Source organism: Antechinus flavipes, chromosome 5, assembly GCF_016432865.1.
Source record: "Antechinus flavipes isolate AdamAnt ecotype Samford, QLD, Australia chromosome 5, AdamAnt_v2, whole genome shotgun sequence".
Taxonomy (NCBI): Eukaryota; Metazoa; Chordata; class Mammalia; order Dasyuromorphia; family Dasyuridae; genus Antechinus; species Antechinus flavipes.
The window spans coordinates 106,257,807-106,273,894 of NC_067402.1; the positions used below are offsets into that span (position 1 = coordinate 106,257,807).

Genomic DNA, 16,088 nt, shown 5'->3' on the forward strand with positions numbered 1-16,088 from the left:
TACTTTGAAAAGTTTAATTTGGTCAAGCCATGAGATGGCCTTTTATTGTTGTTAAAAAATAGCATTTTAAAGTGATTAGTGTATATAGTCAAGAGTCTCAAAGGTAAGTCTTTGTATTTCATCTGGGTATCCTTCGTTATACAGAAACAATTCGCTATCATCCTATTAGGACTTATGATTATCATTGTTTGATGAACTCAAAGAAATTCAGCAAAATTCAACTACATATATGTGTGTGTGTGTGTATGTGTGTGTATATATGTGTATATATATATATGTATGTGTATATATATATATATGTATATGTGTATGTCTTAAAATAGATCCTCTGCAATCCTCTGCAATTAAAAGTCTATCCTTACAAAGTCTGATTTGAGAAACTATCATATATGAAGTGAGGGAAAAGTTAAGGGTTAAGGTCATAGTATATTAACAACGCCAGCACAAAGGTAAATATATTTGGATTAGCATCAAGCAATTTTAATGGGAAGGATCCTATGTGCAGAAACTGTTCAATAAATCTTCTGCTGTGACTTTGTTTCTGTCAGAAACTATGAGCATAGTGAGAAGATAAAATAAGAAAATCCACCTTACATTTAGTTATTACATTATTCTGAGTTTATCCTGTCCTTAGTTTGGTTGTAATCTATATTATCAACACAAAGATTATAGTTATTGTTTGAATTGGAGGATCGGATAGCTGAGCTAACAATGTAGAAGGAATTGATGATTTGGTGGATATTTAACATGATACTAAGGGACTAGAATGAAATTTATCTTTTTCTTTTCAATTCTTATGGGATGAATCAAAATATCTATCCCACTCTGTGTTTTCATTGAATGGATATGTCAATTTTATTTAATATGCTCTCAGACATTACAGATAAGAAGGCCTTTAGAAATGATTTATTCTTGGTTTAGATCCAGGAGAGATTTCAGGTGACCATGTTAATATAGTTTAGGAAGAAATGGAATCTTCTTCATGAGTGACATGAACAAAGACGTCATATTTTTATAGATTAAGATTTCTCATATCAGGCAGATCCTGAACAGGATGTTTATTTCTATTGGAAATAGTCTTCTCTATCCTCAATTTTTCTTATCTATTTCCTCATTTCTAAAATGATCTGGTCTCTTTTTGAGACTTCCAACCAAACTGCCTGGTGACTAATTTGATGAAACCGTTCATTTTGCAGATGGCTTTAATTCTCCATCCTGCTTTAGATAGTTTTTTTTTTAAATTAAAAGCTAATTGAGATGAAATTCAGCTCAATATAGATATTACACATAAGAGTTCAAAAAATTAAAGTTCCATTGACTCTTACCTCAAGAGAGTCCAAAAGGTACAGTAAGCAGCAGTGACCCCCCATATTCATGCTCATGCTTGTGTAGCTAAGCTCAATGAAAACTTTATGGGGGCATTCCCTATTGGGATAGAGATACAATCAAAGGGAGAGTAAAGCAACACAGTACTCTGATGACACGCAATATAAAGTAGACTTTGGCTTCCTCCCTTTTTAGCTTCCTTTTGGAGAAGTGAAAGATGTTGGGATGGATAAATGTGCATATTTTACATTACAGTTTTCTATATAAGACCCTGACAAAGCCCCTGTATCAACTTGATGTTTTGAAGATCATCTGTACAATATGATATCACTATCCATTGTCTGTCCTTTATACTTATGAATATATTATTTATATATTCAGTGTCTAATTTCCAATAAAAGTCATTATATGTTGTATATTATCTTCAGACACACAGAAACAAATAATCCAAATTAAATTTAAAAAGATATTCGAATGCTATTATACAGTAACAGACAAAACCATAGACACAAAAGCCCTTCTGTGTGATGCTGTCAGGAAACAGGGGACATTGTCTTAAATCCATGTCTTCCATTGGTTCCTTCCCTTTCCTCATTGCTTTTGGATTGCAAAGACTTTTTAAAATGAATTCTGCAAGTGGGAAGCAGAGGCCCTATTATGAATGTCTTCACTGCTTTCCTTGATTGTACATTTCATACTAATCATGTAAAGTGCTATGGCATAGTTTTAAAAATTGGGAACTAATTTCCCCTTCTAACCTCTTGACTAATCCCTTGGTTTCCCTCTCTCATCTTCAATCCTTTTTACCTTGTGGCTCCTATGTTCTTGTAATTACACATGAGAAGATGTTTGAAGGTTTTCTTGAAGGTGGCATTGCACAGAGCATAGCAAGCAGGATTGATGGTGCTGTTGATATAACATAGCCAGTAGCCAATTGTCCATACTGTATTGGGAACACAGGTTGCACAGAAGGTATTTATAAGCACCATGACATTGTATGGGGTCCAGGTGACGATGAAAGCCAAGAGGATAGCCAAGATAGTCCTGGTCACTTTCTTTTCTCTGGAAGGAGGAGGTTTCTTTTTTGCCGGCTGCTTAGTCATCTTTACAATCTTGCGGGCAACAATATTCTGCTTATCATCCCCACTCTGTCCTGAAGGACCAACAATCTCTACAGTGGTATTGGTGGGAGCACAGCAGTCACCTTTCTGAGTCTTAGTGACAATTTTGATGCATGTCAGCTTGGAATTTTCTTCTTTGGAATGACCTTGGGAGGTGGAAACTGTATTTTCCTCTCTGGTTATATCATCTTCTTTAATATTAGAAGCCATAGCACTGACAGAGGTGGAATCATTGGAACTCTCTTTCTCTTCACCTTGAATACAGTTTTCGGTCACTGCATCTCTAGTGGCTTTGCCATTCTGGATTTTGTTATGCTCCAGCCCATCATCATTGGTAGGGATGTTGTTGTTGTTTGGCTTCACAATTCTGCCTTGGACAAGACTAGGAGAGACTGGATCCTGATTTGCCACAGCTTCTTTTTTGTCCTTTTTGATCCTGCTCTTGCTGGCTCGAGATATGTGCCAGTACAAGACTGACATAATGATCACAGGCAAGTAGAAGGCAGCAATGGCTGTGCCAAATGTGACAGCAGCATTGGAGAAAAATTGAATGTAGCATTCTCCATCCTTCACAGTCCTTACCCCTACAATGAACTGCCAGAAGAGAATGGCAGGTGCCCACAGTACGAAAGAGAGGACCCAGGCAGCTGCAATCATCATGCCTGCCATTTTGGTGGTCCTCTTGACAGGATAGGTTAGTGGTTTGGTGACACAAAAGTATCTGTCAAAGCTGATGATGAGTAGGTTCATAACAGAGGCATTGCTGACAACATAGTCCAAGGCTAGCCAAAGGTCGCACACCACAGGCCCCAAGGGCCAGTAGCCAATCACAGTGTAGAGAGTATATAAGTTCATGGAGAAGGTGCCTATGATAAGATCAGCACAGGCCAAGCTGAACAAAAAATAGTTGTTAACAGTCTGGAGGTGGCGATTGACTTTAATGGAGACCATGACCAAGATATTTCCAATGGTGGTGACCAAACTGAGTGATCCTGCTACCAGTACAATGAATATCACTTCTATTGTTTTGTACGGACTTGCCAGAACCATTTCATTAGTGGAGTTAGGGCTTGTTGAATTATTCATTTTGGGTTTCTCTGGTAAGAAGCCGGGTGCCTAATAGACCATTTAAACCTGTAGGAAAATGAGGGGAAAAAATAGATATCATGAAAAAGAGATTTTAATTTCTATGGAAAGATTTCTTCCCCTTTTCCCCATCTTAGCCTTTTCTCTCACCTCCCAACATCTGCTATACAATAAAATAAAATGAAAGGGAAAGATTTTAATATAGAAAATGGCCAATTCATCAATTCAACTCAGTTAATCATTATTAATAAGAATTTGTAATAGGTGCTGAGAATTCAAACATGAAAACAGAACAGGCCTTACCTTATGTTCTATTTCATGGAGATTGGAGAGGGCATATAACATTCAAAAGTACAAAATAATACTACAGAGTTTCAAAAGAGAGAAAGTATTCATACTTGTAGAGGTCAGAAAAGACATTATGTAGAGAGTAGAGCTTGTTATGGCCTCTTAATAAAACTAGGAAAACTGAGTTACAGTGGAGCACTTGAGTAAAGACAAAGAGGAAAGACATCTAACAGGCAAGTACAACTACAATGGAAATATGGGAAGGGGGAATAAGGCTTATATGATTGATAGGTTGTGATACAGAAGAACTTGGAAGCAGATTAAGGGCATTAAATTCTAGGCTAATGGATAATAAAATAGCAGAGAAGTTTCTTTGAGTCTTATGGATTATTGGCTCAAATGCTGAAGATGAGTATAGTTCTAGGTAAAGAAATAGTGATGCAAATCACTGATACTATGTAGAAGACAAAAATCAAATGAAGGTAGCTCTTGGAGAAGTTGAATAAAGTAAGGTCATTGTGATCACTCTGTTAGCTTGCTCACTAGTTTAGCAGGAAAAAAATAGTGGAACAAATACTAGGAGAAAAGTTTCTTAGTTATCTTGAGATTTACAGAATGAAAAAACGAAAAGATGACAGTAAATAAAAGATGAGGCAGTAAAATGATAGCATTTTTTCCATTAATTTTAAGTTCTGCTTGAATAGGTCCATAATACCTTTCTTCTAGATAATTCTTGGCATTCTGTTGTAATAATAATTCAGTTTTAATTGACTTTCATCTGAAAATTGTCATCTACAATGAAATGTGCTTAAAAGATGATCCATGGACTGGACACCCTGCTGAGCCATTGAAATTTAATCACCATAAACTTCCTTTGACTGAATCACGTGTTAACCTTTAATCTAAAAGGTTTTGTTTTTGGAAATTTTCTTTGGGGATTAATGCATAAGCTGTAATTAAACTTAGAATCATAGAATTCTAATGCTAGAGGGACCTTGGAGATTATCCAGTCCAAACATCTCATTTTACAGAGGAGAAGTCGGAGGCGCAAAGAATAACACTGTTAGTATGCTTTACAATTTTCAAAGCTCTTTTACATCAATTATTACATTTGATCCTCAAAGTTACCTTGGAAGGTGGGAAGAGCTGCTATTCTTATGCTGTTTTGTTAAGTTTGGAAACTGAAGCTTAGAAAAGTTAATTAACTTGAACAAAGTCACACACTTAGTAAAACACAGAGCAAGGACCAGATCTTATGTTTTTTGACATGCAATGTTCTCTCTCCTTTACCATGCTGTGTCCCTGCTTCTTTGAAGGATCTTAATTAGTCTAAAAGTGAGTATATGCCAGTGTTGGGAACCTGGCTAATAATGAGATATAATAAGAGGAAGTAGGAGTGATTGTTTTTTAAGGAATTATATCAAAAATATGTAATAGGTTTAGTAATAATTTACATAATTGTTTAGTTTTATTTTCACTGGATTGTTATATAAAAATACTTACACAGAAACATTAATGCTGTGTAGAAAAAGATGAAAAAAATTTTAGAAACAATTCTAATATATGAATGTCATGATTTTTTTTTTTTGTCTTCATGTCAATTGTAAGCAATATACATTCTGGTATTTTTGGACTATTCCTCTTTTGCTAGGGATAAAAAAAAAAGTGGCTTCTCTCCTTTTTCAAATCCTCTCCATCTTATTTATGCATTAGTAAAAATTATCATTTCCCTTATGATCTATGACTTACAATTCAGTGAATGAAAGAATGATAGTAACAACATTAATGAGATCAACTGACATAAAGATAAAGTGGAGCTGGAAAACTCCCAAAGGTCTATTTGTGTGTGTGTGTGTGTGTGTGTGTGTGTATGTGTGTGTTTATCCCTTTGGTATTTTGTGTTGTTAATGAATAAGAAAATGTCCCATACTACTAATTTTTATTATTATTAATTTAGGATTTGGGACAAATCTATTACAGTAGGCAGAATTTTATATTGTCATATTCTATCAATAATCTATTATCTAAGTGGTGATGGCTGGATAATCTGATCAAGAAATTGTTCTCTGATAGAATTATGGAATATCCCATTTGAAAAGAAGTTCAGAGGTTATTTGGTCTTTTAAGCAAATCTGTCCATTTTAATAACAACCATATGAAGAAAGTGTTTTAATAATGGCCACAATAGATACTGAGTCAGGCCAGCAAGAAAAATGTATTTTAAGGCAGAAAATAAGAAAGAGACAGCATGGTAAGTGGAAAGAGTCTTGGTTCTGCATCCTGCCTCTAATACTTAATTAGTTATGTGTGTGATTATAGGTCAGTGACTATATTTATCTGAACCTGGGTTTCCTTTGTTATTAAATGTTTGTAAGATTTGTTACTTATTTCTATTACTTCTAGTAAGGATATTATGAGAAAAGTTCTTTGTTAGTACAGTAAGTATACTTTACACTTAAGCAACTCTCAGGAGATTTAAGATTTAAGTCATATGTTTAGGACAGGCTTATTGGTATCCATCCCAGGTTCAAAGGCTATTGATAAATCTTTCAAAGGAATAATGTGTGGTAAATTTGTTTTTTCCCTTGTATACTATCTAGTTTTCATTTCCTCTGATGTACACACACATCTTGTTCTACAATCTGGTGTCTTTTCCCTCTGTCATATCTTTCTCTTTATAAATCTTATTCATAGATATCCTCCATGTATCTTTAGCATTCTGTTATCTTTATATAAATAGCCTATCTAATCAGTAAATATGTATTAACCACTGACTGTGTATTAGATTAGATTTAAGCATTGGAAACATAAAAAGAGGCGAAAGGACAGTTCTTGCCCTTAAGTCACTTACAATTGAATGGATGAGACAATAAACAGACAATATATATAAATTATAGATAGAATAAATAGGGAATAATAATGAGAGCACTTAGAGGAGTTGGAAAAGGCTTCCTCTAGAAAATGGGGTTTTATTTGGGACTCAAAGGAAGCCAGGAAAGCCAGTTATTCTGTATAACCTCATGATGGCTAAAAAGGTACAGATTTATCAATAGATATATTATTCATCTACATAGAACTCAATGCTTTTCCAAGCCAGCAACTGAAATCAGCAAACAGAAAACTGAATCTATTATTCTTTTGCCATTAAGTTGTCATCTACTGAAGTTCTGTCTTCTTCTACTTATTTTCCTTTCTTACTTCCATACTTTCCTACTGTTTCATTCCTCTTCAGGTTTCTTAGTAACACTTTAGAGAACTGTTATTACTTAGACTGATTAGCACATCTTCAACTCTATCTTTAAATAGTTTTCCAGTCTCTATTTTGCTAAAGCAAATTTGGGGCTTTTCAGACAAGTTTCCCAGGCCCTTGTCATAACTCTGCTACAATGAATTAATTCCATTTACATTTCTATCTAGTTATCCATCTATCATTTATTTATCTATTTATCTGAACTGTCCTGAACATAGAGGAAGATTATTACAACTCCATTAATGTAGGAATCTCATGGAAATCACATAAAAATCTATGTGGTACCATTATAAAAACATCCAATTAAGCATTGCTAGTTGCTTTAAAAATTAATCAACCACCACTACAAGAAAATATGTTGCTTTTCATGGGAACCTGTTCTCTACTAAGAAGATAAAATGAGTAGGCAACAGGGTATATTTAGAGTATCATGATCCTAACCTTTAGCCCAGTAGGTGTTGCATTTCCCCATTAAACAAATCTGCCACATATCCAGAAGTCACATCTTTCCAGGCCCAAGTGGTAACTTGATTGTTGGGCTTAAATAATTGTCTATTCTTTTTTACTGTCTCCATGGAGCAATGCAGTACCCATTAAAGCACTAGAGAAATAGAAATTGTTTTTATAATTTTTGTCTGCTTGAATGTAAGCCAATTCCTAATCTTCCCGAATGTAGAAGAAGCACTGAATATGAGTCTCTGCTTTGCCTAGATGGTCTATTCAATTGGAAACTAATATAGTAGGTAGCTTGATTGCTGGCAAGTATTGTGACTTATCTGTACCGTGCTTTCATTACCTGTAAAATGGATGTTTTAGACAAGATGGTTTTTAATCTTTTCTGGCTCATTCTCTAACTTCAGAATATTCAATTCTATAAATTCAGATCATGAATTCTTGAACAAACCATGTGACAACCCTGATCTATTTTGCATATATGTTAAATGTGCATTATGAATTAACAGGGAGAATTATTACAAGCATATTTCTAAAGTTCAATACACATAACCCTAAATACTGTTATATTAGAAAAAAATATCTCAAAGCTTTTTCATATGCAGAAGCATCTTCAACACACTCTTATTACTTCTAGATTAAATAAAAAAAAATCCTTCCTCTGAATTTTATAACTTTCTGTAATATAACTCTACCTCTACTTTAATAATAGTACACATTATTCACCTCCATCCACCTCTCAGACAACAGCTTATGGTAATATTAATATAATAATACCTAGCAGCAAATCTCTTTGTCTTTACACAAGTGTCCTTTCTGTTTGGAAAGCTTTTTCTCTTTATGTCTGCCTCTTATAATTCTCAGAAGCAAGGAACTGATGGGTACCTTTTACACAAAATCTTCCATGATCTTTCTAGAACAAGAATTTTTAGCCTAAATTCCACAGAATATATATAGATCTATTTCAGAAGCTCTATTAATTTGTATGGGAAAAAAGGTATCTTTATTTTTATTAATCTTTTGTTTCCTTCATAATTTTATATGTTATATTTTATGAATTTAAAGTACCGTTCTGATAAGAGGTACATGGATTTCAAAAATTACCCAAGAAGTCCATGAACCCAATATTTTGCAAAAATAGCACTTCACAATTTATTAAATTGATTGGAATTATCATAGTAATATTTAAATTCATTAATAACTGAATTAAGAGCCTTTATATTATCTTCCTATGCCAAAGTGTTCTAATTACCATTCTAAGGTGTTTTTTTTTCCCCTCTTCAACATAGATCATAGACCCTGACTTCCTAGATCTAGATCTACAGAAACGAATGCCTTTGGAGGCTACACATCATACCTAGGACACAGTTTGAGGAAGGTAAGGGAATAAACAGTTATAAAAGACTCATTGTGTGCAAGAAATTGTGTTGCTTTACAGATATCTTATTTCATCCTCTTAACAGCTCTGAGGAATGGGTGCTATTATTATCTCTATTTTACAGTTGAGAAAATTCAGGCAAAGAGGGGGTAAGTGATTTGCCTTGAGTCACACAGCTTGTAACTATGTGAAGCTGGATTTGAATTCAGATTTTACTAACTCCAGGTCTCATGCTCTCTCCACTATGCCAATTAAGTACATCAACTAGTACACAGCTTAAGTAAGATGAGAGCTTTGGTCTCTTAGCTCCCATTCCAGTTCTTCTTTCTTTCCCAATAACTTGCCAACTACTCCATATTTCACGTTTATGTAGTACTTTGTAAAAACAATATACTTTTACCTACTTGACTTCAATTTATGCTCACAATAGCTCTGTGAAGTATATGGGAAAAATGTATTCTTATCTCTTTTCCGAATGGTTAAATGGAATACTGGGGCATAAAATGCTTTGACAAAGGTCACATAATTATGCTAGGAAAAGGATCAGGAATGGAACTTAAAGTTTTGTCAATTCCATTACACTGCTCTTCCCATGTTGCTTTCCTCTCTAGAATATAATTTAGGGAGACGATATAATGCTATTCTTGTGATCCCTTTTACAGAGGTACAGCTTTAACTGTAAGTAGCTTTCTATTCTCAAATATCTCCTAACCAACCATTCACGACTCAGTTCCTTTCTTATTGAGTCTGAAATTTTGATGTTTAGAATTATTTCCTCTAGGTTAGACAACAAAGGAAAGGACATTGTCTCTAGGTCACAATTTATTGCATTTGACCAAAATCAGTTATATGATTTACAGAGGAAGTTGCAGAGAGAGAATGAGTTTCTGAGGATGAAAATTTGTGACACTTCAGAGGCATAGTCATTCCATAAAGGAATCAGGCGACTAGCATCTTACTGGATTGATTTCATAACTAGAGTAGAAAATCTCTTTGACCATGAATCTTGAAGCAGCTTTGTTGCTGTAGTAGTAATTTAACTTTTCTGGAACTGATCTTGGGAAATAGCTACTAATATTAACTGCCCTTTTCTAAGAACTGTTCATTGAGGGCCTAGATGAAGATTGGAATGATAAGTCCCCTTTAGATACCTGCAAGCACTGTCTAAAGAAAGCACTGATTAAAATTCACATATTAATCTGGCAGTTCTTTAACATATTTAAGAATATCAAATTAATGCCTTGAAATTTTCATTCTAAGTAGTTTAGAAACAATATGGGGCAGTTTAGTGTTACAGTGGACAGAGTACTGGGTCTGGAGTCAGGAACACTCATCTCCATGAGCTCAAATCCAGCTTTAGAAAGTTATTGATTGTGTGAGGATGAGGAAGTCATTTAACTTTGGCTTCAATTCCTCATCTGTAAAATGATCTGGAGAAGGAAAAGGCAAACCCTATAGTGTCTCTGTTAAGAAAATCCCAAATTGGGGACAATCCCAAATTTCAGACACATCTGAAATAACTGATCACAATCACCAACAATAGGAAGGAATAGACAAGGAACAAATCTAATGAGGGAAAACAGGAGCCAGAAAGAGAATATCATGGATGATGAGATATGTGGATGAAGGGAAACAACTGCAAAGAAAAGAAAACCCTCAAAGGAAAAACACACAAAAGGTCAAATATTCACTTCAATGAGTCATTATGCCTAAAGCAGCAGGGAGGTCATGGAACCAATTTAGAGATGAGGTCAACTTGAAATATCTTCTATTGACATTTATAAAACACTTATTCCATTTGATCATGTTAGTACCTAGAAGTTCAATTTAACTATCTACAATGAAAAAAAAAATGGATAAAACTGTTACTTGGATAGACTTTGATAGTCTTTGAATCTTATTCTAACTTACATCTTTTGGTTTGAATATTTCTTAATGATTTTCATATAACATGTTGCTTTATAGGAAAATAAGTGGGGAAATGCATGGTTTATTTGATCTATTTCAAAATAAGATCATACTTGGGGGCTCATTCCTTCAAGATGCTTTACTATATAAATATACTATATAAATTTAATAATTTAAGATGCTTGCTATATAAATTTAATATTATGTGCCCAAGAAGGAATAATAATCAACTTCCAAAGGATTGTTAATTTTTTTATTTCTAATTTCTAGTAAACAAAGGATGTTCTGCATATTTAATATAATTCTGAGGATAGATAACTTTTGATAATAAGAATAACTGGTTTTCAATATTCTAACCACTTATTTTTAATAAGACATGAAAGTATGAAAATTCAACTCAAATAAATGATTATTTATTATTAAACATTTACAATGTATCATAAACTGGAGAGACAGAGAAAAAAGAAATGAAAAATGTATAAATGTAAAAAGCCCTGCCTTTAAAGAGCTTACATTTTACTAAGGTGGTGAAAATTGGTAACTGAAGAAAAGAGATTAGTACCTGAGAGGAAGAACTTGATCTCCTGGGGAAAATTCAAAATTATTAGCAGCCAAAACAGAATAAGATTGAAATTTCTTTAGCTCTTGAAGGATGGATTGTATAATGATTTTATTGCTAGAATTCCATCCTTTAAAAATTATGAAAAGGGAGAAAGTCCTGCCTATGATAAAATATAGTTACTTTATTTTTAATAACAAAATTTAGAAGCAATCTATCTGCTCATTTATTGGAAATTTAATAAATAATGATATAATAATGTAATAGAATATGATGATACCATAAAAATGATAAAGAGGAAAGGTGTAAGGAAATATGGAAGGATTTCTGTCAAATAAGAAAAAGAAAAATGAAAACAAGTAATGAATATACATTGATTATAAAAATATAAAAATAAAATAGGAAGATAGGAAACAAAACCAAAATTGGTAGAGTTTTTGACAGTCCTGGGAGTGCAGAATGAAAAATTTTGAATTAATTTGAGCCTATTTTTTTTTTTCAGTGCTGGGTAGAAGTAGGGGAATGGAGGTACCACATAATAGTTGGCTTCTTATTTTTTAAGTTTAATAGATTATTTGTTGTTGAGGAAGTTTATTAACCTTCTAATTATTTTTTTAAAAGAACAGGATGAAACAATTGTGTCTTGGTATTTGTAGCAGGTGAGTATATATTGACTTAACCTGATATTCAAAAGAAAGCCTTCTTGGAAGGAAAAATATTGACCACTAATTATATAATCTATTTTATGCTTCTCTAATAAATCTAATATTCTAATCTATCTATACATCAATTTCAAGATTCCTATTTGCCTGGAAACATTATCAGTGCTCATATCTAAATGATTGAGAGATTATTTCTCATTCAAGGGACTGATGTCACTGATCATTATTACTGCTGGTGGGGTTTGGGAGGGTGAGAAGGGATTAAATGCCTCCCCCACTCCTCTCTGCATCAGTCTCTCTGACTCTTTTCTCTCTGTCAGAGACAGATATGTGCCAGCGTGTGCATGCATGCACATACACACACACACACACACACACACACACATACACACACACACACACACATACACACACACACACACACACACACACGAATTTCTTGTTCCTATTTCTCTAACAAGAACATTAGTAATCTGAAATACTTTATAGGGAGATTATCAAGAAAAAATGAATATTTATAAAAGACTCTGTTATCCTTAGAAGAAAGGTTTGACACAAAAAAGATAATATTATTATTATCTTAATAACATTGCTTGCTTACATTAGCATGGATACTACAAATCATTAATTATATTTTGATTTATTTTATGACTTTTAGTGACCTGGACAAAGAATTCCTGACTGGGGCCAAAAAGATGGTCTAGCTCTGATAGCTGAAGGTACTTTGACTACAAATTATGAATATTAGGAACCCAGCTGCTAGGTCTCAGTATATTAAACAAATCCTGATATTTTGGGGGGATATTCTTTTCCTCCTTGACCAAATTCACTAGATGGAGAAGGACAAAACCATAATTAGGGTCAGTTGATTGGATCTCTCTTCTTGGGTGAAATATTTGGAGAGGTAAGCTTTCTATCCACAGCATTTTTCTGGTTTGTTGTCCCTCTGTCTCACAGTTTTCCTCTCTTGCTCATTCACTCAGCTCTTTTTGCCAGTCCATTACTGTATTCCCTTTCTCGTAAAATCGGCTTTCCTAGCACTCTTTCTCCTAGAGGTTAGGAAGTTGGTAAGTATTAACTATTATTTAGAAGTACAACCTGACTCTTTGGTGCTTCTGACATGGATGAATTTAGATTGGACTATAAATTTTATGAATCCCTTTTCCATTCCTGACTAACCAGTCAAATGAATTCCTAGCTAAAAATCTTTAGCTTTTAGAACTTATTCTAACTTATTACTAAACTCCTAAATCTAATATCAACATTAAAAGTATTAGTAACTTCTGAGTTTTTCATCAACCCTGCTGCGATTGTAGAAATTCATCTAGGCATACGAGGTGCCCACCTAGACTTTGAATTAATAGGATTTATTATATAATTGTCTCCATGATAAGTACTGCTAAACAAGAAAGGAATGAGAAAAGAAGGGGAAATGAAAAGGAAATGAAAGGCACATTTCCAGTCCTCAAGGAGCCTTTAATCTATGTAAGAAGGCTAAATATTACCCTGATCACTGAATTTATCAAAGTTAGCATTTCTACCAAAGTAACACACAACCTTGAAGTCAGTTTGAAGGTATTAAGTTTTAGTGTTGGATCTCTTCTCTCTAAATCAAGCATATTTCAATATAATATTTCCTTTTCTCTCTGGAAGTCTAAAGGTAGGAAGGCAGAAAGTTGAAAATTAATGCCATATGTGGTAGTAAACATATATAATCGTAATCCTAGTTGGGACTGAAGCTTGTAGTCTCTTGAACATTGAGTGCACTGTTGACATGATCTAAAGTCTTCATTAAGTCTGGCACCAATATAGTAAATCCCTGGAAGGTGAAGGGCCACTGTTTGGTAACCTGTCTAAGAATCCTAAAGAGATTTGAATCCTGCCAGGTTAGAAAAAGAGTTTTTTAGTGCTTTCTTACAGATTAGCAGTGAGGTTAGGTCCATGAGTGGCCACTGCATTCCAATCTAGGCAAGATAAGGAGAAGAAAGAAAGAGAGGGAAAAAATGGGTTGTTTGCAGAGACAAGGATGATTATGGTGAATAGAAAGATGATTAGGTATTTAAAAAATTGGTGTATGTTAGGGTCTGCATGTATGTATCATATTGAGAACTCTAGGATGGACCATGTGACGTGCAGGGCAATGGGGATAAAGATGATGGAGAAGTAGTCTAGTTTGAAGCTTATTGATAGGTTGAAGGTGTTAGCTGGGAATCATTGTCAGTTTGTGATTGTGGCTTCTTGTCCTGAGTAAATAAATAGGATTAAAGGGATAAGGCTGGTAAAAAAAAAGGCTAATTTAACTATGTTTTTGCATAGTGATGGAAAGTTGTTGGTTTTGTGTGGGAGGGCTATATTGTAGATTAATGGGAAGGTGAGTATGATAAACAAAAGAAAGAGAACATTTTTTTTGAAAAAAAAAAGATTAACAAGGACTTCTAACAGGGAATCACAGCATGGACTGAACAGTGTATTATATAAAAAACTGGTAAAGAAGAAAGGAATATAGCAAACATGTGCTTGATGGCAAGGCATGATTGATAAAGCAGACAGAAACGGAAGTGATGAGGTAGCAATCTTGGACCCAATTTCAAAATAAGTACAAATGAAGTAGGCAAAGGACTTCAACAGATCGTTGAATATGAGAAACACAAGGATTTTCCTAGTCTCTATTAATACATAAATACACACACTCTCCTCACAGTCTGTGAAAAATAACACTTCTTACTGACACAGGAACAACTTTCCACTCTCCACAGGGATAACAAGGGTAGGGTCATAGAGGATAGTGATATCTTGAATACTACCATAAAAGTTAGGAATAAAGGGAATAGAATAAGGAAAAAGAGAACGAGTTCCATTTTCGACATGTTGAATTTAAGATGGCTGCTGGACAACTAGTTTAAGATCTCTGAAAGTCAATTAAGAAAGCAAAATTGGAGGTCAACTAAGAGGTTACATTTTATTAAAGTGGGGTCTTTAATGTTTTATGTATCTTTTTTGTATGTATTTTTTGTATTTTTTCTGTATCTTATGTATCTTAAACTTTAAACAAAATTCATTGAGAAATTTCAAAATATTTATAGAATCATTAAATTTGAAATATAGAAAGAACCTTAGCAGATATTTAGACTATGGAAACCAGAATAGTATACCATACAATAATTATTAGTGTGCCTTATAGTATTTGTACTATATGCCCTATAGGTGGTAATCTACTTGAAAACCACTAATGAGGAGAAACTGAGAAATCTCTGTGACAGCTCATTCAATAGTAGGGCAGTTATAATTGTCTAAAAGTTCTTTTTACCACCAAAATAGATTTTGCTTTTTGTAATTTCCACAATATATTAAATAAAGATAGAAGAAGAAGAAGGAGAAGGAAAAAGAGGAGAAGCACGAGGAGGAAAAGGAGAAGAGAAGGATGGGGAGAAGGAGGAAGAAGAAGAGGAAGAAAGAGGAGGAGAAGGAAAAAGAGTGGAAAGAAAAAAAAAACATCACCATCTAGTAGTCAAGCTCCTAGTAATGAGTCCTTCTAAATTTCTAAGGTGATGCACAATAACAATAACAACACAGGGCCTGCTTTGGAAGGCTTGGCAGGGCTTTTAACAGCTTTGCTCCCATATCCTATCTGTAGCATTTTTCATAATAAATAATAGGGTAGGGCTTTGAATGAAGTAATATTTCATTTAGAGAGAAGCCCACTGTTTAAATATCATTAGATTTTCAAAAATTATCAGGATAAATCCATAGTATTTACATGAAGACAAGGAGTGAAGGGAGGAAATAAAAGTAATCTTTAGCAATGGGAATTGTTTTGCATAGTTCAGTCTGTATTTTTAAAATAATACATTTTTAATGTGGGCTTGAATAAATCTTTGTTTCTTTAATGACTCATGATATGGTGAATTCATGATTTTGTTTTTCTCTTCCTCCTTCCTTCCCTTTGGTTTGTGTATGGTTTAATTGAAATTTGATTATTTAAGGCTTTAAATAAAGTAACCCAAATAAAATGTACACAAAAATTGAGGTCACTATGACTTTGAAAGATTTCCCCTGA

At 33.8% G+C, this 16,088-nt stretch overlaps 1 protein-coding gene across 5 annotated transcripts in view; it reads right to left on the bottom strand.

Moving 5' to 3' along the window:
- Positions 1-830: 830 nt before the first annotated feature.
- Positions 831-16,088, bottom strand: part of CHRM2 (cholinergic receptor muscarinic 2) — a 207,951-nt gene continuing 192,693 nt past the window's right edge. For all 5 annotated transcript variants that reach the window (XM_051961060.1, XM_051961058.1, XM_051961056.1 and 2 more), the window contains one exon: positions 831-3,581. In XM_051961060.1, the coding sequence (XP_051817020.1) occupies positions 2,130-3,533 (1,404 nt within the window). In that variant the 5' untranslated portion in view covers positions 3,534-3,581 and the 3' untranslated portion in view covers positions 831-2,129. The remainder of the gene's footprint in view (positions 3,582-16,088) is intronic.